Here is a 26,438-nt window from a genome sequence, read left to right as displayed (position 1 = left end):
GTGAGGAATGTCGGGCACATGTTCAGTGAGATGGACCAAGAGCATCCTCAGTGCTGGCAGACTTGTTTACCCTGCGTAAGAAGGCAATCTTTACACATTCGGACCCAGGAAATTTGATGGGGGCTAGGTAGCTTTATTGCTGGCCCAGTTTCTATCAGGCACCCAGTGAAATAATTCCTCAAAAAAGCTGACAGCAGCATGACCTGGTGCATTATTTCTCTCATACAATCGCTTTTACGGTGCTCTTGCCATCAAGGTCAGTAAAAGAGGCATGTGCGTGAACATGTGATCATGGAAGCTGTGGGGTACCTTAACATCTGTTGCAAGTTTCCAATTATGGGGACAGTAGCTGTAGCTGTTCTCTTTTGGAGAAGAGAGAATTAAGGGGAGACCTGATAGAGGTGTTGAAATCATGAGGGATCTGGACAGGGTAGATAAGGAGAGACTGTTCTCAATGTTAAAAGGCTCGAGAACTAGGGGACTCTGAATTCAGGTGATAGGCAAAAGAAACAACAGCAACATGAGGAAAATATTCTTCACACAGCGAGTGGTTAGGATCTGGAATGCACTAAACCGAGGAGGTGATGGAGGCAGCTTCAATTGTAGCTTTAGAAAAAGGAGAACTGGATCATGGCTGTAGAGGAGAGAGGTACTGGGCACATTGTTTCTGCAGAGAGACAGCACAGAAAGAACAAGACGAATGGTCCCCTTCTGCGCTGTACGCAATCGATCTCCATAAATTCCAAGCATCTGCTTTTGATAAAATGGCTGTTAAACAAATCCTGACGTCTTCGCAGGTGGAAGCAGACTGACCTGAAAGTCAACTTTTTAAAATCACTTTGTCTGTGGAACTCGAGAATAAAGTATTCAACAGCTTCCAGGTCTGCTGATGTCCAGCGGATAGTGGCACTGTCCCAGCACTCAGTACACTCCTCAACGTTAATGATGGGTGCTGATGGAACTATGGGAAGGACAAATGGGAAATTGGATCAGATACTGTCTGCTGCCAATATGGTGAACTATTTTCTTAATTGTTAAAAGAATACCTGCGCTCCTTCAAGATATACAGGCCAGCATGGTATTCCCATCACTGGAAGCCTGGGAAAACTCTTAACAATAAGGATGATCTTGGTCAATTTCAGCTGGTAAGTCCAGCACACCATGTGACTCCAAGCCACACTGACACAGGTCCAGGTTCAATTTCCAATCTATGTTGAGCTACAACTGGCCTTGATGGGGTAGATTTTATTTTTTAACCTGCAGGGTGGAGAAACCCAATGTTATCCACTCCGTCCTCCATTTTATTTCAATTGAATTCAGTGGCAACCCAATGCACGATGCCAGTGGCGGAAGTTACAGGTTACATTTACCCAGGTTTCCGATTTGGGATCGCTGAAGGAGGAAAATAAACCAGGGTTCCAGCACCTTATCATTCCTTAAAGGAATGCATATAGAAGCAGTAGGCAAGGACAGGCCCAAGGCCATGATGGAACAAAGTTAGAAACTCTACTGCAGTAAAACATGTGAGAATGCCCTTTGATGTGACGCTAGGGACAAAGCTGGTCTTGGCCTGCTGCATGTCTCCTCTTTTGGAGAGTTACACTTCCGAGAGGCAGGACAGGATCTCCAGCCTGAACCATTGTTCTCATTTTCTGCACATGTTGGGGGAGTGACAAATGACAAACAAATCAAATGAAATATGGCCTTGTTCAATGGCTCTGACTCTTCGCGAGCACGTTGATAACAGTCTCCAATTCAATGTTAGACATCTAGCTCGAGCCTGACAAATTGATATATTTTAAACCGGATATTTTGGCAAGATCATCTGCAGACAGGGGGCAGTATTTTGGGTTGGGGCCCCGACATTGGGGTCAAATGGGGGCCACGACTCTGCACTGTGGAGAAAACACTCAACCACCAGTGATTTTCCCAAAATGTGTTAATTAGTGTTCAGAGGGCAGGATCACTGTCCAATTAAGTACGGGGCTGGACTCTCAAAGCCCGAGTGTCAACAGCAGAGCTTGGAAGGAGATGAAGCCTGCTGCAGTTCAAGCAAGGTTGAGGGAGGGTGCGTCAATCTTGAGGCTTCCCGTCTCCAACTTTTTAAAACTGTTAAATGTCCTTGGCAGCCAGGCCACCGTTGTGCAGGTGAATTTCTCCACAGGACGGTCTATGGCCATTGCTGTATTCAGGCAGGGAGGGCCGCAAAACCTGAATGCAAACCCAATCTCTTCTGACCCGATATTCACACACACAGTACAGATCACTGAATGCTGATCCAGGCTGGATCCTTGACCTTAACATGAAGGCACTGTTGCCAATTCTCGTTTCTAAACCTCTTCATAGATTGGATAAGATACTCATTAAGTAAGGGTGCTGAACCTTGGAGGAGGGACCTGAACTCTTGGAAGCCATTTGTATGGAACTTCTGGCAAAATGTAATATTTAGCAAATGATCACTTGAGCGATGTTACAGGCTGGGTGTTCCTTTTTCTACTTAATTACTGGGATGGACTTACCAGTCTGAACTACCACCTTCTCACTGGGCAAACTGCATCCTGCAAAGTTCACGGCCATCACCCAGACCAGATAACACCGGTTTGGTTCCAGATTGTCCAACGTACAGTAACTCTCTTTCACAGCCATCTTGTATTCATCGGCTATACTTCCTTTAAAATAAAAGAGCGTGATCAGTTAGGGTCGATGCACTAAGTCATTATCCAGCTACACCATTTCTGCTGTAATTTATAATTCTCCGGTTCCACTGTGCAAATTTAAAAGCCTCACTTGAGTAGGTCCAAGAGAAAACACTGACATTCATCTTTCAGAGATTAATCCACTTGTCAAAAAGTATTATTTTCAGGACTTGATTGCATAACAATCTTTCTTCTGAAGAAAACATAAATAGATTAGGCAGCCTAGGGCATGCCTCCCACTATAGGGCCTAGCTACCTCCCAATAGCTACAATACAGGGCCTAGCTGCCTCCTGATATAGGCCCAGCTGTCTCCCGATATAGGGCCTAGCTGCCTCCCATTACAGGGCCTAGCTGCCTCCCGATATACGGCCTAGCTACCTCCTGATATAGGGCCTAGCTACCTCCCGATATAGGACCTAGCTACCTCCATCTGCACTATCAATTACAATGAGAAGAGAGTAGGATGTAATCGAGGCTTTAGTACACAGAGATGGCGAAATGGCTGTTGTTCTGAGAGCACACACATTTATACTCCGCCTACTGGGCGGAGCCAGCAGGCAGGGATTTACCCCTGTACCTGTAGTACAGGGGCCTTACCGTAATACCAATATATACAATATAATACAACAGTAGTGACTACCACATTCACCACCTGTTAAAAATGAGTCCAGCGGGGCTGGTGGAAACTATTTACATACAGGTTGGTATTAAAATTACAGAGAAGGTTACAAATTTAGACGATTGGGCGCCTTAACCTGTCGTTGAGAGCGCCGTAGTGTTGGTAGCAACTCAGGCGTCGGCTTGGTCTTCGGTGACTCCGGGAGCATGTTGAAATCCTCTTCATCCCCGGGTGGGAGCAAGGGGAGGACGGATCGCCCTGGAGCGGGGGCTGCGGTGGTGTGCGCTGGGGGAGGGAGGGTGGCGCCGGGGCAGAGGGGGGGGGGGGTGTGCGGGAACCCAGCTGGTGCCAGGTCTCTGAGGGAGACTGTGTCTTGGCAGCCATCGAGGTACGCCACGTAGGCGTACTGCGGGTTTGCATGGAGTAGCTGTACCCTCTCAACCAACGGGTCTGCCTTCTGGAGCCACACGTGTTTACGGAGGAGACCGGGTCCTGGAGCTGCCAGCCACATTGGGAGCGAAACCCTGGAGGTGGACTTCCTGGGGAAGGCAAAGAGACGTTCATTGGGGGTTTCGTTAGTCACGGTGGACAGGAGCGATCGAATGGAGTGAAGTGCGTCGGGGAGGATCTCCTGCCAGTGGGAGACCAGGAGATTTCTGACCGTAGGGCCAGCAAAACAGCCCTCCAGACCGTCCCATTCTCCCTCTCCACCTGCCCGTTTCCCCTGAGGTTGTAGCTGGTCGTCCTGCTCGAGGCAAAGCCCCTGTTGAGCAGGTACTGCCGCAGCTCATCGCTCATAAATGAGGATCCCGGTCGCTGTGGACGTAGGCGGGGAAACCGAACAGAGCGAAGATGGTGTTGAGGGCTTTGATGTTGGTGGCAGATGTCATGTCGGGCATGGGACGGCAAAGGGAATCGGGAATACTTGTCGACCACATTAAGAAAGTACGTGTTGTGTCGGTGGAGGAGTGGGGCCCTTTGAAGTCCACGCTGAGGCGTTCAAGGGGGCGGGAGGCCTTCACCAAGCGCGCACAGTCTGGCTGGTAGAAGTGTGGTTTACATTCCGCGCAGATCTGGCAGTCTCTGGTGATCACCCTGACTTCCTCGATGGAGTAGGGCAGATTGCGGGCCTTGATGAAATGGTAAAAGCGGGTGACTCCTGGGTGACATAGATCGTCGTGCAGGGTCCGGAGATGATCCACTTGTGCGCTGGCACATGTATCTCGGGACAGGGCATCGGGGGACTCGTTGAGCTTACCAGGACAATACAAAATCTCGTAATTGTAGGTGGAGAGCTCGATTCTCCACCTCAAGATTTTATAATTTTTGATCTTACCCCGCTGTTTGTTAAACATGAAGGCAACCGACCGTTGGTCAGTGAGGAGAGTGAATCTCCTGCTGGCCCGGTAATGCCTCCAATGTCGCATAGCTTCAACGATTGCTTGGGCCTCCTTTTCGACGGAGGAGTGCCGAATTTCGGAGGCATGGAGGGTGCGGGAATAGAATGCCACGGGTCTGCCTGCCTGATTGAGGGTGGCGGCCAGAGCGAAGTTTGATGCATCGCTCCCGACTTGGAAGCAGAGCATCGTGGCCTTGGCGATGTCGGCCTTGATACGGTTGAAGGCCTGGTGTGCCTCGGTTGTCAGTGGGAAAGCGGTGGATTGAATGAGTGGGCGAGCCTTGTCCGCCTAGTTTGGGACCCACTGGGCATAGTACGAAAAGAACGGCAGGCATCGTTTGAGGGCCTTGGGGTAGTGGGGGAGGAGGAGTTCCATGAGGGGGCGCATGCGGTCGGGGTCGAGCCCTAGAACTCGGTTCTGAATCACATAGCCGAGGATGGCTAATCGGTTCGTGCTGAACACACACTTCTCCTTGTTGTAAGTTAGGTTGAGGAGTTTGGTGGTGTGGAGAAATTTGGAAAGGTTAGCGTCATGGTCCTGCTCGTCGTGGCCGCAGATGGTGATGTTGTCCAGGTACGGGAAAGTGGCCCACAGCCCGTACTGGTCAACCATTCGATCCATCTCCCGTTGGAAGATCGAGACCCCGTTGGTGACGCTGAAGGGAATCCTAAGGAAATGGTAAAGGTGGCCGTCTGCTTCGAAGGCAGTGTATGGGCGGTCCGTCTCACGGATGGGGAACTGGTGGTAGGCAGATTTCAGGTCCACTGTTGAGAAGACCCGGTACTGCGCAATCTGATTGACCATATCAGATATGCGTGGGAGGGGGTACACGTCAAGCTGCGTGTACCGATTGATGGTCTGACTGTAGTCAACGACCATCCTGTTTTTCTCCCCAGTTTTCACCACTACCACTTGGGCTCTCCAGGGCTGTTGCTGGCCTCGATACCTTCCCATAGCAGCTGCTGGACCTCAGACCCGATGAAGGTCCTGTCCTGGGTGCTGTACTGTCTGCTCCTGGTGGCGACGGGTTTACAATCCGGGGTGAGGTTTGCAAACAGGGAAGGCGGGTCGACCTTAAAGGTCGTGAGGCAGCAAACAGTAAGGGGTGGTAGGGGCCCGCCAAATTTCAGGGTTAGACTCTGGAGGTTGCACTGGAAGTCCAGGCCGAGTAGCAAGGTAGCGCAGAGGTTGGGGAGGACGTAGAACCGGAAGCCGCTGAACTCTACGCCCAGGATGGTGAGGGCGGCGGTACAGTACCCCCAGACCGCCACAGAGTGGGTTCTGGAGGCCAGGGTGATTTTTTGGTTAATGTGGTATACCGTGAGGGAGCAGTGCCTCACCGTATCGGGGTGGATGAAGCTCTCAGTGCTCCCGGAGTCCAGAAGGCAGGATATCTCCAGCCCGTCGACCTTCACCTTTGTCGACGCAGTCGCGAGGTTGTGCGGTCGAGACTGGTCGATCGTGACCAAGGCGAGACGAGGCTGGTCATCAGCGGTTGCAGGCGATGAGCAGGAGGCCGACGGGCAGGAGGCCTGAGGTGGGTAAGATGGCGGCGCCCAAGGGCCGCACATGTCCTGGGGCAGGCAAGATGGCGGCGCCCATTAGTTCTGAGGCAAGCAATGCGGCGGCGCCCACGGGCCGCACGTGTCGTGGGTGGAGCAAGATGGCGGCGCCCATGGGCCGCACGTGGTCTGAGGAGAGGAAGATGGCGGCACCCACTGGGCAGAGCCAGCAGGCAGGGATCTACCCCCGTACCTGTAGTACAGGGGCCTTACCGTAATACCAATATATACAATATAATACAACAGTGGTGACTACCACACTGATATAGTGCTTAGCTGTCTCCTGATATAGGGCTTAGCTGTCTACCGATATAGAGCCTACCTGCCTCCCAATATAGAGCCTTGCTGCCTCCCAATATAGAGCCTAGCTGCCTCCCAAGTTAGGGCCCAATTGCCTCCCAAGTTAGGGCTTAGCTGTCTCCTGATATAGGGCCTAGCTGTCTCCTGGTATAGGGCTTAGCTGTCTCCTGATATAGGGCCTTGCTGCCTCCCAATGTGGGGCCTAGTTGCCTCCTGAAATAGGGCCTAGCTGTGTCCTGATATAGGGCCTAGATACCTCCTGTTATAGGGCCTAGCTGCCTCCCTAGATAGGGACATATATTGAAGCAATATGTGTATGGGATGTATGGAAAAGAGGGGTTTAAGTTGGAGGAGAAAGATAAAAATCTAAAGCTGTCAAACTCCACGTTGAGTCCTGAGGGCTGCACTGTGCCCAGCTGGAAGACGAGATGCTGCTCCTCCAGTTTATGCTGGGCTTTAATGGAGCATTACAGGCGGCCAAGGACTGACATGTGGGCATGACAGCAAGATGCTGAGTTAAGGTAGCAACAAATAGGAAGGTTGGGGTCATGCTTGCGGATTGAACAAAGGTGTTCTGCAAAGCGGACACCCAGTCTGGGTTTAGTCACCCTAATGTAGAGGAGACTAGATTGGGGACAATGAATACAATAGACCAAATTGAAGGAAGTGCAAGTATTTGGGGCCTTGACCGGTGAAGAGGGAGGAGGTAAAGGGAGGGGGAGTTGGGCGTGATGAATAAGTGAACCAGGGTTTCAATGAGGGAGTGGTCCCTGCGGTATGCTGACAGTAGACGCTGAGCAGAAGATATGTTTCGTGGCAGCATTGCGCTGGAGTTGGCAGAAATGGTGGAGGGTGAACCTTTGAATAGGGAGGCAAGTGCGGTGAAAAGTGAGGTCAAGGGGGACCCTGCCATGGTTCTGGGAGGGAGGGGAAGGGGTGAGGGCAGACACGAGGGAAATGGGTCCAACTCAATTGACAGCCATGTCAACCACAGGTGGGAGAAAACCACGATTAAGGAAATAAGCAACCATGTCATTTTCAAAGGTGACATCATTAGCACAGATACAAGAGGCAGAGAAGCTTGGAGGATGGGATAGAGTTCTTGCAGGAAGCAGGTGTGGGAGCCTTGTGTTTACTTGTGTTTACTTTTTGTTGCAACCTCCCACAGCTCTGACACATTCGCTTTCCCTTCAGTTCTGACAAAGAGCCAAAGGACTCTTAGGGTGGCACGGTGGTACAATGGTTAGCACGGCTGCCTCACAGCACCAGGTCCCTGGGTTCAATTCCGGCCTTGGGAGACTGTCTGTGCAGAGTTTGCATATTCATCCCGTGTCTGCGTGGGTTTCCGCCGGGTGCTCTGGTTTGCTCCCACAGTCCAAAGATATGGAGGTTAGGTGGATTGGCTATGCTAAATTGCCCCTTAGTGTCTAATGATGTGCAGTTTAGGTGGGTTTGCAGGGGATAGGATGGAGGCCTGGACAGGATGCTCTTTCAGAGAGTTGGTGCAGACTCGATGGGCCAAATGGCCTAATTCTGTACGGTAGGGTTTCTATGGTTTCTATGACTCGAAAGGTTGTCTCTGCTTTTTCTCCTTACAGATGCTGCCTGAGTTTTTCAGCATCCCCTACTCTTGTTTCAGATTCCAGCAACCGCATATTTTGCTTACTAATATTTTAAAGTTAGTTACAACATTTTAGCTTAGCTCAAAAGTCCAATGTCCAAGGCACAGAGGGTATGCAAAAAATGGGCTAAGGGACGGTGGACTGAGAACCATCTGATATTCCGATTTAAATGGTAGACTTTGGATGGTTCTGACTGTACCACCAGAATAGTGATGAGGATAAGTTAGAAAAATTACAACAACTTCTAACTTCTGGGTAACGAAGAGTGATGCCCCCCCCCCCCCCCCCCCTAAAAACGCAATACCTCCCAACCCCCAACAGGATAGCCCCAACTACACCCCAACGACCTTCCCACCCTCTCGATTACCCTCTTGATCACCGACCATCCTCCCGACCATCCCCAACGCCCGACTGCCCTCCTACACACCTGATTATCGCCCTGCCCCCCCCCCCCCCCGAACTCCACGGCTGACCACCACCCACCTTAACGACACCCTCTGCACTGATTAACTTCCACACACACCCTGGGGCGGCACGTAGCACAGTGGGAATAAGGCGCCGAGGACCTGGGTTCGAATCCCGGCCCTGGGTCACTATCCTTGTGGAGTTTGCACATTCTCCTCGTGTCTGCGTGTGTTTCACCCCCACAACCCAAAGATGTGCAGGCTAGGTGGAATGGCCACACTAAATTGCCCCTTTGGAAAAAATTAATTGGGTACTCTAAATTTATGAAAAACAAAACTTCCAGACACCCGACTACCCACCAGACACACCAACCATCCCTCCCAAAACCCCTGACCATGCTCCCACACACCTGATTTACCTCCTGACCCCCCCCAACATCTCGACTAACCTTCACCCTCCCGACTGCCAGCCAAGACCCCCCATTAATTAGCCTCCAGACACCCGACTACCCACCAGACACCCCAACCCCCCAAACCCACCCAACACTCTACGCTCCCACACATCCTACTAAACTCCTGACCTCCCAAACTCCCGACTACCCCCCACCACCCACAACATCCCAACTATCACCCAACTCCCCCCCACAACTGATTAGCTCCCATTCACCTGACCCATTCAACCACCACCCCAACCTTCCTGGTTATGCCCCCAAAACTCCCCACTGGCCACCAAATAAACAGCCCCCCCCCCCCCCTCGAATGATCACCTAACCCCCATCCACCTGATCCTCTTCCCACCAACTACCTGACTCCCATCACCCCCCACGACCACCCCCGACTCTCTACTAACCTGACAACTCTCTACTAATCATCCCCCCCATACACCAACCCCCCCCCTTACCGACCGCCCTACAAATCCCACCGACCACACAACTCCCCCACATCCCCTTCGCTGATCATCCCCCCCCTTACCGACCACCCCACAACTCCCACCGACCACACAACTCCCCCACATCCCCTTCGCTGATCATCCCCCCCATACACCAACCCCCCCTTACCGACCACCCCACACCTCCCACCGACCACGCGACTCCCCCACACCCCTTTCACTAATCATCCCCCCCATACACCAACCCCCCCCCCCATACCGACCACCCCACAACTCCCACCGACCACACAACTCCCCCACATCCCCTTCGCTGATCATCCCCCCCATACACCAACCCCCCCTTACCGACCACCCCACACCTCCCACCGACCACGCGACTCCCCCACACCCCTTTCACTAATCATCCCCCCCATACACCAACCCCCCCCCCCATACCGACTGTAGCCATGCTGGCCACGCAAAATGGACACTGAGCCAAACTAAAATGGAAGACTGCTGGGAAACAGACAGTTTAGCCAGAACAGCAGTCTGCAAAGAGCAGTTTGCATTCTGCAGCAGCAGAAACCAGTTTGGGCTCAGGTGAAAAGACCTTAGCTAGGTGCAAATGGCAAAACGCTTTGCATGCTAATGAGGCCATCAGACTTGAACACCCACACAATAGATACATTTGGTTCTGAATGGACACATTCTAATCAAGACCCAGACATCGAGGCACCAGAAACCTCCAAACAAAAGGACATAAGAAACGCCCCCTCCATCACGGAGACCCCCTCGCATTGGGGAATTAATCCAGTATCGATAAGAAATTGATCCAATAGGTAGAGCCCGCCCGAGAAGAGGGAAGGACAATGGAACCCCTATAAAAGATAGGGACCTCGTGTTGTCCGGTCTGTTAAACCCGTGCTCCGGCTCTGACTGACATCTCGCATCCTGACTCCAGCCGTTGAGCACCAGCCGCCGAAACCGTAAGTTCAACGCTCGCTACGCGATCCAAGCCCACTAGACTCCCAAGTACCAGAACGCTTGCTGAAGGCTGCAGACAAAACCAGGACGAAGGCCTCGTTCTCTGACCTTGCCTGTTCCTGTTAGATAAGTATTCTGTTTGCTTAAGTTTAGTTATAGCTTAGTCTCTTAGTGTGCATGAGTATTTATTATAACTGTGTAATAAATATTGATCGTTTGAACTTTACTAATCGGTGTATCGTCTTTATTACTTTGAACTTGACCTTGGAATACTTGTGACGTTGCCTATACGGCAACTGGCGACTCCAGAGCTAAATAATTACATAGAACAGAGCCTAGCAGTGTTAAGCACACGTCGAACTCGGAGGCGTGTTAATACACTCCAATAAACGCGTTTTACGCCCATAGTAAAACGTGCAACATTTAGTGGCGACATCCGCCGGGACCCTGTTGTAAGTGGAAACACCACAGTGTCCAGGACCCTGAAATTTGAATTAGAACTCCAAATTGCAGAGAAAGAAAGAGATCACAAGTATTCAAGGTGTTCAAAATAATAAGCGAAATTCGGAAGTGTGTTTAGTGCATGCGTACTAACAGGGCTGTAAGGTAAAACTGAAAGCTTTTTGTTGCGACAAACTTTCGGTAGTTTTGTGATCGGAAAATAGCGTAAGCCGTACCCTTTTCTCAAAACACCACCCCAGCAACCCCCTGTTCCAAATTATAAAAAGAGAGTCAGAGGAAATGGCCATGCAGGCAATGGAACGTCTGATGGATCCAGCAAAGTTTGTGGTCGCAGCGACCAGCAGCAGTAGCAGGGTAGGCCAGTGTCCCACGTGGGAGCTGGAACTCCGCAAATATCTGCAGGGAAAGGGATGGCCCCTTTGGAAAGAGTTTTGTGCAAATGAGGAGACAGGTCCCGGAAGTATAGGTCATACTTGGTGGGAGAACCTCTCTCAAATACACAAAAAGAGTTTAGGTAAAGCACGCAAGCCGATGGCGATTGTGTCCTGCTTGGCACAGTTGCGAGGCGCAGAGGAGGTCATCAGGACGCTCCGGACAGATTTAGAGGAAAGGAACCGAATGAGTAAGGTCGATGTCAGGGACATCGAGAAAGAAAACCTGGAATTAAAAGGGAAGTTGGCAGAGAAGGATAGAGAGGTGGATGATGCCAAGAGGGCTCACCAGTCTTGTCTAGCTCATCTGAACAGTTCCCAGACCCAGTATGAGAAAGCCTATCAGGACGTGCAACGTGCCGTTCTGATAAGACAGGAATCGGAAAAGCAGGTGGAAGCATTGCAGAGGCAATGTTCCGATCTCAAAGCAGCTTTGAGAGCACTCCACGCTGCAACGACCGAACAAAGACAAAGCACAGTTGACCACGCGAAATGCAGGAAACAGATTGCGGAACTGCAATCTCTGCTTTCGGTGCAGAATGGCTTCCAAAGCACCTTTGGAGCTCAGTTAGATGGGGAAAACGCCCCAGATTGGCAGGAATTAAGCGAGACAGCGCAGCGTTATGTTCAGGGAACATGTGCGCCCGCAGCTCAGCAGAAACGACAGGCACCCCAACCCCCCACAGCTCAGATCATAAACGCACCCATGAATCCCGTAACCACACAGAGGAAAGCCGAATCAGAAGGCGCCCCAGACATAACTTACACCACCCCTTTAACAGTAACCCAGCTAAGGGACGCTTGTGAAAAGATCACTCCGTTCCTCCCCACCGCAGACCCCCACCAGTTCTTTGCTAAAGTAAAACAGCAGGCTACCATGTACGGCCTGGATGAGAGAGAGCAGGTTAAGCTCACCGTGCTGAGCTTAGACCAGAGTGTAGTGGCAGCCCTCCCCGACCCACAGAACGTGGCAGGAGGCAGCCTAGAGGAGATGCACACTGCCATTCTAGATGCCATCGGGTACAATAGAGGTGACCCCGTAGAAGGATTGAATAAGTGCAGGCAGAAGAGATCCGAACACCCCACAGCATTTGCAGGAAGGCTGTGGATTCATTTCAGCGCAGTTTTCGGACAGCTAGATAGAGCGCATTTAACCCGCGAAAACATGGTTAAGTGGACGCGCACAATTATCTCACACGCAACAGAAGCAGGACAGAGCGCTTGCAATAGTTACGACCCCTCAGAAGAGGCCCATAACGAAAAATGGGTCCTGAAAAGATTGTCCCGCGCTTGGGAGCAATCGCTTCAGGCAAAAGGAAAGGTTAGATCCCCAGAAGAGGCTCAGGCAGCTGCAGATATCCAAGCAGTCAGAGAGCACCAGAAGCCCGCATGGGTAAATGAAGGCAAGAGCAGCCCACAACAGAAAGGACAGGAATGCTATAACTGTGGACAGTTAGGGCATTGGGCAAAAGAGTGTAATGCACCCCAGCGATCTCAGAGAGGCCAGCAGACAGGCACTCTGAACCGCAACAAAGCAAAACCCATCCACAATGTAGCAGTACAGTCAGGACCCACCAATGTGGACGAGACGAACTGACGGTGTTCGGGCTCCCCCACTTGGGTCTGTGACACACTATGGGACTCATCAGGGAGGCCCGTAGTCACGGCAAAAGTCAAAGGGAAGCCCATAGAGTTACTGTGGGACACAGGAGGATCCCGCACCACCATTAACTCCACAACCACGGCACACGCAGACACGTGGCCGACCACCTCCACCATCACACTTAGCGGGTTCACCGGACACTCGCAGCAGGGACATATCACAGCACCCGTAGCGATCCAGCTAGGGAACATTAGCACAAGACACCCCGTAGTTTTAGTAAATCTTCCCCGGACAGCAGAGCACATCCTGGGGATAGATTTTATGAACGCTCACAGCTTGTCGTTCGACCCAGTGAACCAGTGTGTCTGGCGAATGGCTAGATCAGACAGAGCCCCAGCCACCCTCACAGTAGGAGACTACGCTAATCGGATTAGCGCAGTGGGAGAGTACTCATTCGACCTGACTACACTCCACACCGACCGACAAATTAAGGCCCTACTAAACAAACACAGGACAGCATTTGCAAGTCACCGTCATGACTGTGGCAGAATGACTGGACAAGTTCATGTTACCGGACAGGACCCCCGACCGCAAAAGCAGTATAGATTTCCCCTCGAGGCAGAGGTGGAAATAGAAAAAGTTATAGGCAGCTTGTTGGACCAAGGTGTACTGAGAACGGTAGCCTCCACCAACAATGCCCCTATTTGGCCAGTGAGGAAGCCCGATGGATCATGGCGTCTGACCATCGATTATCGGGAACTCAACAAACTAACCCCCGCAGTAGCCCCAACGGTAGCTACTAGTCCCGAGACCATGCTCAAGCAGGGTCTCAACGCCAAGTACTTCACGGTATTGGACATCAGTAATGGATTCTGGTCAATACCATTGGCAAAAGCGTGCCAATACAAATTCGCATTCACTTTTAAAACACAACAGTATACGTGGACATGCCTCCCACAAGGATTCCACAATTCCCCCTCCATTTTTCACCGACAGCTGGCAAGTGGATTAGAAAAATTTTCCCGACCCGAATGTCTGGTACAGTACGTAGACGACCTACTACTGCAGACGGACACAAAGGCAGAGCACATTTCGCTTCTGGCCGAACTCCTAGAACTCTTAACTGAAATTGGCTGTAAAGTTAACCCGAAAAAGGCCCAAATATTGGAAAGTAAAGTGATGTATTTGGGATCAGTCATCACGCACGGCAAACGCGAGATCGAATTCAAAAGAATTGATTCGATCGTCAAATTGCCCCTTCCCCAGAATGTTTCAGCTCTCCGGTCGTTTTTAGGACTGGTTGGCTATTGTCGGAACCACATAGACGGATTCGCGACAAAAGCCGCCCCACTTTCAGACCTCCTTAAGAAAGGAGCCCCCTGGGAATGGCTTCCGCAGCATACAGGCGCTGTGGAAGAGTTAAAACGAGCCCTTAGTGCAGCACCCGCGCTGCTAGTCCCCGACCAACTTTCACCGTACGCAATAGAGGTAGCGAGCACCGATCTGACCCTCTCGGCCGTGTTGCTTCAGGAACGGCACGAGCAGCTAAGACCAGTGGCTTATGCCTCCCGACTGTTAGACCCGGTAGAACAAGGATTTTCAGCCTGTGAGAGGCACCTCCTTGCTGTCTTCTGGGCAGTACAGTATTTCTCATACATCACCGGACTCAACCCCATTACTATTCTGACCGAACACACACCCACACAGCTACTACTAGACGGTCGACTGAAGGACGGTTCAGTTAGCCAGATTAGGGCAGCTAGGTGGACCCTACTTTTACAAGGACGGGACATTACTGTAAAACGGACACGCACACACACATACTTAGCAGACAACCTCCAATACCCCGGACAGCCCCATGACTGTGAAATTGTAGCTCCCCTGCATAACACAGGACCCTTTTTAGCAAAAACACCCCCCAGGAAGATAGGAAACCCGAAACAAAGCCCCCAGCCCACAGACACGTGTGGACCCTTGAGGATTTATGTAGACGGTTCCTCCACAGTTTTAAATGGTGAGCGTATCACAGGATGCGGCATCTATGTAGAGGACGCGCAGGGGCGCGCTCTCGAAGAGATAGCTCTTAAGTTACCAGGTCACTTAGGCGCGCAGGCAGCAGAGCTAGCAGCCATAGCGTACATAGTGGACCACCCCGATTCTTTCCCCAGCCCAGCAGACATATATTCAGACAGCTTATATGTCTGTAACAGTTTAACCGATTTTCTGCCCCTGTGGAGGACACGAGGTTTTGTCTCCGCAGACGGAAAACCCCTTCCATCAGCCCCCTTACTCCAGCATATCCTAGAGAAAGCGAAGGACAGGACCTTCGGCATTATAAAAGTTCGAAGCCACCATAGGTCATCACCCCCTGGGAATGTAAAAGCCGACGCGTTGGCTAAGGCAGGTTCCAGGAGAGGACACTTATGGACCCCCCCAGCTAGCGCACCAGCTAGCGCCCCTGTGAGCGCAGTCCAAGTCCCACAGACTGATATTAAAGATCTCGTGGCAGCACAAAAACAGGACGGAGACCTCAGGGAGGTTTTCAAGGGAAACTTTGTGCCTGCTTACGAGCACTTTAAACACGCACTGATCACACATGAGGGTGTGATCATTAAGGACCAACTTTATGTGGTCCCACAGCAGGACAGGAATCAGATGATTGCCTTGTTCCATGACGGACACGGGCATCAGGGAATTGATGCAACAACGAGGCACCTCAGGCAACTCTGTTGGTGGCCTAATCTCAGGAATGATGTAACGCACTACATTGAGAATTGCCTGATTTGTGCTCAGAATAACCCGGAGAGGTATTCTAAGAAGGCACAACTTCGGCATACTCGCCCAGTTAACGGCCCTTGGACAAACCTCCAGATCGATTTTATAGGTCCATTGCCCCCTTGTAGGAATGGCTATAAATACGTTCTGGTGGTGATAGATACCTTTACCAAATGGGTAGAGGCATTTCCCTCACGAACAAACACAGCTAAGACAGCTGCAAAGATCCTGACCCACCACATCTTCACGAGATGGGGTTTACCCCGAAGTATCGATTCGGACCAGGGATCTCACTTTACAGGACGGGTCATGAGGAACGTCCTGACAATATTCGGAATCAAACAGAACTTCCACATTGCGTATCATCCACAGTCCAGCGGGATTGTGGAGCGCATGAATCGGACCCTAAAAACTACCCTCAGAAAAATGGTTCAAGAGAACAATTCCACATGGGATTCAGTGCTCCCCTTTGCACTCATGTTCATAAGGAACACTGTCTCCACATCTACAGGATACACGCCACACACACTCATGACCGGACGCCCTATGAAAGGTACAGAATTCCTTTTAGGACTGGACATGACAAGCCCCGAAGTGACGGCCCTCACACATGAAAAGGCAGTTAAAGATCTAGTTGAGACTGTGAGGTCTGCACAGCTCGCAGCCGCAGTCCAGCTAGGGAAACGCCGACAGCAACGGACTGCCTGTTTCAACAAGACCGTACACACCACAGAATTCCAGGTTGGGCAACAGGTAATGTTATCTGTTTATAACCCCAGCAGTTTTTTGGCTCCAAAATATTCCGGTCCCTACTCAATTTCGGACAAAATTAGCCCCTCCGTTTACAGGATAAAGTATCCTAATGGGAAGACCGCGTGGTTCCATATAAACCAGTTAAAGGCATATGGAACACAGGCCAACCATGCCCACCACGTCCTGCTAGACGCAGCAGAACACTTCACCCCGCCCACCAGAGACACTTTTCCATCATCCCCCTCACAGACCAGTTCATCCACGGACTCGCCCACGACTCCGCCCACAGACCACTACAGACCACGCCCCGACACGCCCACAAGCTGCCACAGCAGAGACAGTAGGACAGACACTGACTCTGAAGACAGCGACAGCACACAGCCATACAGCCCACACTGCACCAACTACGACCCCGACTCCAGTGACCCCATGGAAGTCACCTACCTCAAATATCCAGAACCACCACCCGACCCCGACTACCCCGACAACACACTCGACGCCACACAATGGCACAGGGACAATTCCTACAGACTTGTCCGCAATGACGAGAGTGACCCCCGGTCACACAACTCCAAAATAGCATGCCTGATCCACACAAGGGTGTGGGATCCGGGAGAGCAGGACGACACGGTGTCTGACTCCCGACACGGCAACCCCTTTGTGACCCTGTTCACAGAGGCAGAATCAAAGTGAGGTGTCCAGATGATGCAAGATAGGAATCGTTTGAGGGAAACGATGTCCTTTCTGATGGAACCTGCACGTATGTTTGTCTTCGTTTTATGTTTGTTTGTTTTCAGGAATGTACATTGTTCAGCTGGAGGATGGACATCTTCTTTTCAGCTGAAAAGATTGTGACCACCTCACATACACGTTAGCTTGTCCGCAGATACCTTTGAGAACTTCGGTTTGATTGGAGATCTTTTCCAAAGTTGTAACACTTGTGACAGCCTGGTGAGCAGCTCACCGTATCGTCTAAAATATCTGAAGACCAGCTCATGTCCTCAGTTGGAGCATCTTGGCTCCCTTGGTTTTTTTAGGTGCCCCTCTATTCGGCGAAATAGAGGCTGCAAGTCATGGTCAACACATTCGTACCCGTTTCTTTCCAGGTTACTCAGGCAGTGGACAAACGGCACTGAGGACCCGCCCTGTCTGAGAACCAACCCTTGGTCAGCCAAGCTCGGGTATGGCACAGCACGCCCTACCCGGGGATTCCATCCAACTCGTACCCGTCGCGGCCCATACGCAACTCATTCGGATGTTTGTTTCCAAGTTTGTTTTCATTTTAGGTTAGGTAGCCCTTCGGCCACCATCCCACATGCTATTTACATCCGGGAACATTCGGATGGTAAATCAGCAAAGCCTGCGAGACGGCTCGCAGAAGGAAGGATTGTTAGGTGTATGCTGGTCTTTAAATTCGCTTTTTGAAAAAAAAAATGAGGGGAGTCACAGGGTGTGACTTAGCCAGTCATTTTAAAGGGTCAATTGGGTTTTGAAAGACAGATGCACTAACAAGTAAAGGTCTTAAACTGTGTACTGACAGATACTGTGCTTGATCCCAAAGGTTTCAAAGGACGAGACAGAGGTCGAAGCCAGGATTGTCAATACCGGAGGAAGAAGGAAGAGAAAGAAGAAGAACAACAAAAGATGATGGAAGCCCACTTATTACTGTTTAATGTCATATGTATATGTGTGGAAACAAGACACGTTTCCCCCACAACCCCCACCGTAAATGTTTCCATTACAGCAAACCCCCAGTGCTCAGCTCTGATCAGCGAGGTTCAGACCTGGTGTACTAAATTCATGACGTGGTACTCCATGTCCTACATAATCGAATCACTGTTGGTGATCGCGATCCTCACCATCCTAGTGCAGACCCTCAGGTTGAGGAAATGGAAGAGGAGAGCCTCTCGTTCCAGCACCTCACCCATCTATAGAGTGCAATCCCCCATCTTCGGATTCCACCAAACCCCTCAACCCCTCACTGATTACAACACTCTGTAAATAAAATTCAGCCATGTATTATATTGTTCCATACTCGACTGCCGAGTTGGGAAGTGTGATGTTGTGGTGTGAATGGTTAAGATTTTAGAGTGATTAAATGTTTAAGTTAAGGTTAAGGTTAATAGTGATAGGTAGAGGTTCCCAATTGTAGTAATGCATGTCCCTTTTGACATAGGGCCAAGTAGAGATGTTAGTTAAAAAATTTTTTCTCTTCTTCCCATAGTTTAGAACAGAGTAGAACAGGAACTGGCAAGAGGTCAGAACACAAGGAGGCAAAGTACATAGGTGATCCTTCACAATAGTATGATTGTGAGGATCACAAGGAGGGAATGTAGCCATGCTAGCCACGCAAAATGGACACTGAGCCAAACTAAAATGGAAGACTGCTGGGAAACAGACAGTTTAGCCAGAACAGCAGTCTGCAAAGAGCAGTTTGCATTCTGCAGCAGCAGAAACCAGTTTGGGCTCAGGTGAAAAGACCTTAGCTAGGTGCAAATGGCAAAACGCTTTGCATGCTAATGAGGCCATCAGACTTGAACACCCACACAATAGATACATTTGGTTCTGAATGGACACATTCTAATCAAGACCCAGACATCGAGGCACCAGAAACCTCCAAACAAAAGGACATAAGAAACGCCCCCTCCATCACGGAGACCCCCTCGCATTGGGGAATTAATCCAGTATCGATAAGAAATTGATCCAATAGGTAGAGCCCGCCCGAGAAGAGGGAAGGACAATGGAACCCCTATAAAAGATAGGGACCTCGTGTTGTCCGGTCTGTTAAACCCGTGCTCCGGCTCTGACTGACATCTCGCATCCTGACTCCAGCCGTTGAGCACCAGCCGCCGAAACCGTAAGTTCAACGCTCGCTACGCGATCCAAGCCCACTAGACTCCCAAGTACCAGAACGCTTGCTGAAGGCTGCAGACAAAACCAGGACGAAGGCCTCGTTCTCTGACCTTGCCTGTTCCTGTTAGATAAGTATTCTGTTTGCTTAAGTTTAGTTATAGCTTAGTCTCTTAGTGTGCATGAGTATTTATTATAACTGTGTAATAAATATTGATCGTTTGAACTTTACTAATCGGTGTATCGTCTTTATTACTTTGAACTTGACCTTGGAATACTTGTGACGTTGCCTATACGGCAACTGGCGACTCCAGAGCTAAATAATTACATAGAACAGAGCCTAGCAGTGTTAAGCACACGTCGAACTCGGAGGCGTGTTAATACACTCCAATAAACGCGTTTTACGCCCATAGTAAAACGTGCAACACGACCCCCCCACAACTCCCACCGACCACACAACTCCCCCACACCCCCTTCACTGATCATCCCACCATACACCAACGCCCCCCCCTCCCCCCCTCCCCCCCCCTTACCGACCACCCCACAACTCCCACCGACCACACGACTCCCCCACATCCCTTTGACAGATCGCCCGCACACTGACTGGAAATTACCTTCTGCACTCCACTGTAGGCCCGGGAACCCGTTGCACTGCACTATTCCCACCCAAACCGGGTCCCGAAGTGTAAGTAAACAGGAAGGGAGTGGCAATCTGTCTGTGATTGGAAGATCAGGCCCTACATTTGTAGCTTTTAATACTTCAGCCATTCAAACCATTGGAAAACATTTGTCTCCATCCTATAAATAATCAGGTGGCTCTTTCGTACTGGATTGCTCAACATTAGTGAGACACACGGGCTTGATATTTTAAACATAACATCAGGCCTGATGTGGTTCCACAAGACTTTTGAAAACAGGGGTATATCAGCGGTATAATCAGACAAAATCAGCATGGATTTACGAAACGAAAATCATGCTTGACAAATCTACTAGAATTCTTTGAAGATGTAACCAGTAGAGTTGACCAGGGAGAACCGGTGGATCTGGTTTATTTAGATTTTCAGAAGGCTTTCAACAAAGTCTCACAGAGCAGATTACATATGTAAAGTTAAAGGGTATGGAATTATGGATAGTATCTTGAGATGGATAGAAAGCTGGTTAGCAGATAGGAAGCAAAAGATTGAAATAAATGGCTCTTTTTCTTTTTTTTTAAAATTTAGATTACCCAATTATTTTTCCAATTAAGGGGCAATTTAGCGTGGCCAATCCACCTACTCTGCACATTTTTGGGTTGTGGGGGCGAAACACACACAGACACTGGGAGAATGTGCAAACTCCACACAGACAGTGACCCAGAGCCGTGATCGAACCTGGGACCTCAGCGCCGTGAGGCGGTTGTGCTGACCACTTGGCCACAAAATGGCTCTTTTTCTGATTGTCAGGCAGTGACTAGGGGGTACTGCAGGGATCTGTGCCAGGACCCCAACTGTTCACATTATATATTAATGATTTGTATGAGGGAACTAAATATATCTCCAAATTTGCAGATGATACAAAGTTGGGTTGCAGGGTGAGCTGTGAAGAGGATGCAGAGATGCTTCCGCGGGATTTAGACAGGCTGAGTGAGTGGGCATATGTGTGGCAGATGCAGTATAATGTGGATAAATGTGAGGTTATCCACTTTGGTAGCAAAAATAGGAAGGCAGATTATTATTTGAATGGGTAAATTGAGAGAGGTGGATACTCAGCGACACCGTTGTGTCCTCATGCATCAGTAAAGAAAGGAAATGGTATTTTGTCCTTCACAGTGCGAGGATTTGAGTATAGGAATAGTGATGTTTTAGTGCATATGTATAGAGCATTGGTGATTAATGCACATTACTGCGAATGCTGGAATCTGAAATGAAAACATAATACTGGGAAATCTCAGCAGGTCTGACAGCATCTGTGGAGAGAAAAGGGAGCTAATGTTTTGAGTCTGGATGACTCCTTGTCAAAGCAAAGGGCATTGGTGAGGTCACACCTGGAGTATTGTGTGCAGTTTTGGTGTCCTTATCTGAGGAAGATATTCTTGCTATAGAAGGAGTGCAGTAAAGGTTTACCAGACTGATTCCTGGGATGGCGGGACTGTTATATGAGGAGAGACTAAGTCGGTTAGGATTATATTCATTGGAGTTTAGAAGAGTGAGAGAGGATCTCATAGAAACTTGCAAAATTCTAACAGGATTAGACAGGATAGATTCAGATAGACTGTTCCTGACAGTGGGGGAACCCAGAACTAGGGGTCATAGTTTGAGGTTAAGGGGTAAACCTTTTAGGACTGAGGTGAGGAGAAATTTCTTCACCGAGGGAGTAGTGAATCTGTGAAATTTGCTACCACAGAAAGTAGACGAGACCAAAAGGTTTCAGGATGCATCACAAAGGAAGATAGAGAGGGGGTGTAGAGGAACTAGGAAGGAATTCCAGAGTCTAGGACCTACGCAACTGAAGGAATGGCCACCAAATTGTGGAGCAATTAACATGAGGGATATTAAAGAGACCAGAATTAGATGAGTGTAGATATCTGGGAGGGTTGTGGGAGTGGAGGAATTTTAGTGATAAGGAGCGATAAGGCCATAGAGCCATTTGTAAACAAGGATGAGAATTTTAAAACCTAAGCATTGTTTAACTGGGAGCCAGTGTAGGTCAGTGGCCACAGGGATGATAGGTGAACAGAACCTGTTGCAAGTTTGGACACAGGCAGCAGAGTTTTAGATGATCTCAAGTGTATGCAGGGGAGAATGTGAAACGTCAGCCAGGAGTTTAACAAGGACGTGGGAAGTGCACACTGAGTAAAAATAAGAACAAAGTTTTATTTACAAACAATATATATACACTTCCCAGCTTACACCTACCAGGTTCCTCTTTGGTCGATGCCTTACTGGCCGACCTTATATACACTGGTTAATTAAGATACCCCCACCCCCAGTGAGGGAGCTCGTACTCCACATGTGCTGGCATGGTAGCACAGTGGTTAGCACTGTTGCTTCATATCGACAGGTCCCAGGTTTGATTTCTGGCTTGGGTCACTGTTTGTGCGGAGTCTGTGCAGAGTCTGCACATTCTCTCCGTGTGTGCGTGGGATTCCCCAAGGTGCCCTGGTTTCCTCCCACAGTCCAAATATGTGGAGATTAAGTGGATTGACCATGATAAATTGCCCTTAATGTTCAATATGGTGAGGTGGGGTTACTGGGTTACACATATAAGGTGGAGGTGTGGGCTTAAGTAGGGTGCTCATTCCAAGGGCCAGTGCAAATCCGATGGCCGAATGGCCGCCTTCTGCACTTAATTCTATGATTCTATGACAAGCATTCCTACCCCACAGGTCCCGTTGGGATATTACAGGGGTTATTTTAGAATAGCCAAGTCTAGAGGTTACAAATGCATGGATGATGAATTTAGCAGCAAATGAGCTGAGGCAAAATTGGGGAATGTTATGGAGGTGGAAATAGGCAGTCTTAGTGATGACTCATATATAGTGGTTGGAAGATCATCTTGGGGTCAATTATTACACCAAAGAGTCTGGTTTAGTCTCGGACTCTTGCCAAGGAAAGGGGGGGATGTATAAGTGGACTATTATACTCCCATGTGGAACGTGTAACAAATGTGCATTGTACCAGTAATTAATTACACCATTTGTTACAAACACTCGACCTTATAGATGGTTATGTTTTAAAATGTCTCCTTTGACTTCCAGTGAAACAGAACACTCTGGAGATTGGGATGGTGAGGTCATACTAAGCACCTCCTCTTGGAGATAGACCTATGTGATCTGGTTGCCATGGGGTGGGGGGGGGGAAATTCATACAGAAACTATTTAAATATCTAGTGACAGCTTACACACCTGGGTCAGCTGCAATATCAGAGAGAGCAAGTGTGTGAATGGACAACTAGGTGTTTAGAAATAATTTTCATCTCTCTATGAGCACTAGCTTGGAGTTTGGAACTCCTGAGGTTACATCAGGATTCAAAAGTGGCGCGAGGCAAGTGGAAGCAGCTGATTGGGTGAGTGCAGTCAGGTATGTATTTACCATTTTTATACTTAGAGTTTTTAAGGTCTATATTTTGTGGTTTATAGTTTGTAAGGCTTTATTATTAGGGGTAAGTCACGGCAGGAGAGCTCAAAGCCATGGGTCGGGATTTACCGATCAACCCACTGTGTGTTTTTCGGCAGTGGAGGAGGCACCCCACCAGAATTTCCTGGTCACGCTGTTGTTTACAGGATTACCTGTTGGCTGCACCTCCTGGCCGGGAAACCTGGGCGCCGTTGGTGGGACGGGACTATCACGCTAGCGTGAATAACCGGTAAATTCCACCCATTGTGTGCTCCTCATGATCTATGTGGGAAGCTGGGAACACTTCCGGTGCCCAGAGCCAGCATAGGTGTAGGATGTGTGGTCAGAAGGTTCAGGAATCCCAGATTTCTGAGTTAGGCCGGGTACACTGTGGGGCATTTGCAAGATGGAGAGTATCTTGGGTAGCACGTATAGAGAGGTGGTCACACTATAGGCTAAGACTCCAGAGGCAGGAAAGGAATGGATAATCTCCAGGCAGAGCAAGAGGACAGGCAGATAGCGCAGGAATCGTCTGAGGCCATTCCCATGCAAAACTGATATACCGCCTTAAATACTGTTGAGAGGAATGGGATCAGTTCAAACTGGATGGGTTACACCTGGGAAAGACCGGGACTGATGTCCGAGGGCAAGTAATAATAATAATCTTTATTAAGCTTACAGTAATACTGCAATGAAGTTACTGTGAAAATTCCCTAGTCGCCACATTCTGGCGCCAGTTTGAGTACAGTGAGGGAAAATTCAGAATGTTCAATTCATCTAACAGGACGTCTTTCAGAACTTGTGGGAGGAAACCGGAGCACCCGGAGAAAAGCCATGCAGACACGGGGAGAATGTGCAGACTCCGCACAGATAGTGACCCAAGCTGGGACCTGGGACCCTGGCACTGTGAAGCAACAGTGCTAAGCATAGTCAGGATTACAGAGACATGGCTGCAGGGTGACCTAACTCTCCCATCAAACTTACTCCCACATGAGGGAAGGGCTCCAACAATGTAGAGACATGGCAAATCTCTTTCCTCAAATAATCAGTCACGGATTGATCAAGCCTACCTCAGCTTGCGCCACCACTTAATTCTTCCTATTTTAATAGCTCAAAAGAAAAAAAAAGACTCAAAAAACACCACACATCAAGGAAAAGTCAGAAGGAACCCAGTGCTCCCCAAGATACATAAACAACGAGCATGGATTCTTACATTCAAAATAACAATAAACACAATAAAGACCAGATGCAGTTATCTCTAACTGTAGGGGGCTACCTTCAATCTCAGTGAGGACCTAACTCACCCTATCATCCAACTCCACACCAACCACTCATCACCCTACCATGGCTCTGCTCATCTTCATTATAAATGAGATAAGGAGTTAGGGTTTGGGTTGGGGTTCAAAAAGGACTTCCCTCCCATAACTACAAAGATTCTGACACATAATGACAAGGAAGAGTAAAACTGTGCATAGACCACATTCCACATAATCGACTCAATATGGTTTATACTAGAACTTGATAACGTGTGACACTCACCCTCCTGCTCACCCTCAATGCTCTTACAGGAGAAAAGACAACAAATAACAAACAACATGTCCGTGTGAAGTTCGCACATTCTCCACGTGTTTGCGTGGATTTCGCCCCCACAACCCAAAGTTGTGCAGGGTAGCTGGATTGACCACACCAAATTGCCCCTTGATTGGAAAAAAATAATTGGGTACTCTAAATTTATATAAGAAAAAATAAACAACCTAATCACAAGGGAGTAACGTCCAAGATTATTGAAGAACTGCTGGATAATAGCACCATCTATTTTGCTCTAAAAGACCAAAGCCATGACAGGATTGTTGAACATTCCTCAGGATCTTTCCACCGCCCGAGCGCCCAATGAATCCACAGCCTAGGCCCTGGCCAGGGGAGATGACTCAACACGATCGGCCACTTTAAACCCCTCACAATGAGCTTTGAGAACAGGATAATATGGGGCCAGTGGTTGGAAGGCCCAACCGACTCCAGGCCTCAAAGACAATACACACTGTACTCTGTGTCTAACTTCAAGATTACTGAAGCATGGGAGCCAATTTTCAAACTCAATCGGAAAAGCACTTCCCACCTCTTGCACCTGGCTCATGGACACTCCTCGTCCAGCCCCTACTTCCTGAGCCTATCAGGATAGACGACACACCGTGCAGCAGGATCTCAACAAATCGAAAAAGCACCATTACCAGGGAAAGCGTTTTCCCAAGCTCTGGCTCTGCTCGTCTTTTAATCCTTTATTTTATCCTAGTCCACATTTCATAATTGTGCTCTATCGAATACAAGGATTCTCTCCTGGGCCTCCACCATTCTCCCAAAGACACCTTGCAGTTCTTCAAAGTGAGCACCAAAGACCTGCTCCACGGAGCCGTGATCCTCATCTATAACAACATTCTCAATGGTGGCCATCATCCAGATGCACACAGCACCGCCGGAGTGAACCCCCACTCACCACAGCATGGCCGGGGTGAACCCCCACTCACCACAGCACGGCCGGGGTGAACCCCCACTCACCACAGCACCGCCGGAGTGAACCCCCACTCACCACAGCATGGCCGGAGTGAACCCCCACTCACCACAGCATGGCCGGGGTGAACCCCCACTCACCACAGCACGGCCGGAGTGAACCCCCACTCACCACAGCACCGCCGGAGTGAACCCCCACTCACCACAGCACGGCCGGGGTGAACCCCCACTCACCACAGCACCGTCGGAGTGAACCCCCACTCACCACAGCACGGCCGGGGTGAACCCCCACTCACCACAGCACGGCCGGGGTGAACCCCCATTCACCACAGCATGGCCGGGTTGAACCCCCACTCACCACAGCACGGCCGGGGTGAACCCCCACTCACCACAGCACGGCCGGGGTGAACCCCCACTCACCACAGCACCGCCGGAGTGAACCCCCACTCACCACAGCACGGCCGGGGTGAACCCCTGCTCACCACAGCACCTTTGGGATGAATCCCCAT

General features: G+C 49.7%; 1 protein-coding gene across 1 annotated transcript in view; it reads right to left on the bottom strand.

Annotated features, from left to right (window-relative positions):
• LOC119970637 overlaps positions 1–26,438 on the bottom strand; it is a 142,674-nt gene that overhangs the window by 25,555 nt on the left and 90,681 nt on the right. Inside the window, exons 8-9 of the mRNA XM_038805569.1 lie at positions 2,520–2,669; positions 814–961 (exon numbers count right to left, since the gene is read on the bottom strand). Coding sequence (XP_038661497.1) covers positions 814–961; positions 2,520–2,669 — 298 coding nt within the window. The remainder of the gene's footprint in view (positions 1–813; positions 962–2,519; positions 2,670–26,438) is intronic.

Source organism: Scyliorhinus canicula, chromosome 8 (assembly GCF_902713615.1).
Source record: "Scyliorhinus canicula chromosome 8, sScyCan1.1, whole genome shotgun sequence".
Taxonomy (NCBI): domain Eukaryota; kingdom Metazoa; phylum Chordata; class Chondrichthyes; order Carcharhiniformes; family Scyliorhinidae; genus Scyliorhinus; species Scyliorhinus canicula.
Note: the sequence above shows the minus strand (reverse complement) of the source record. Positions and strands in the feature narration are given on the sequence as shown.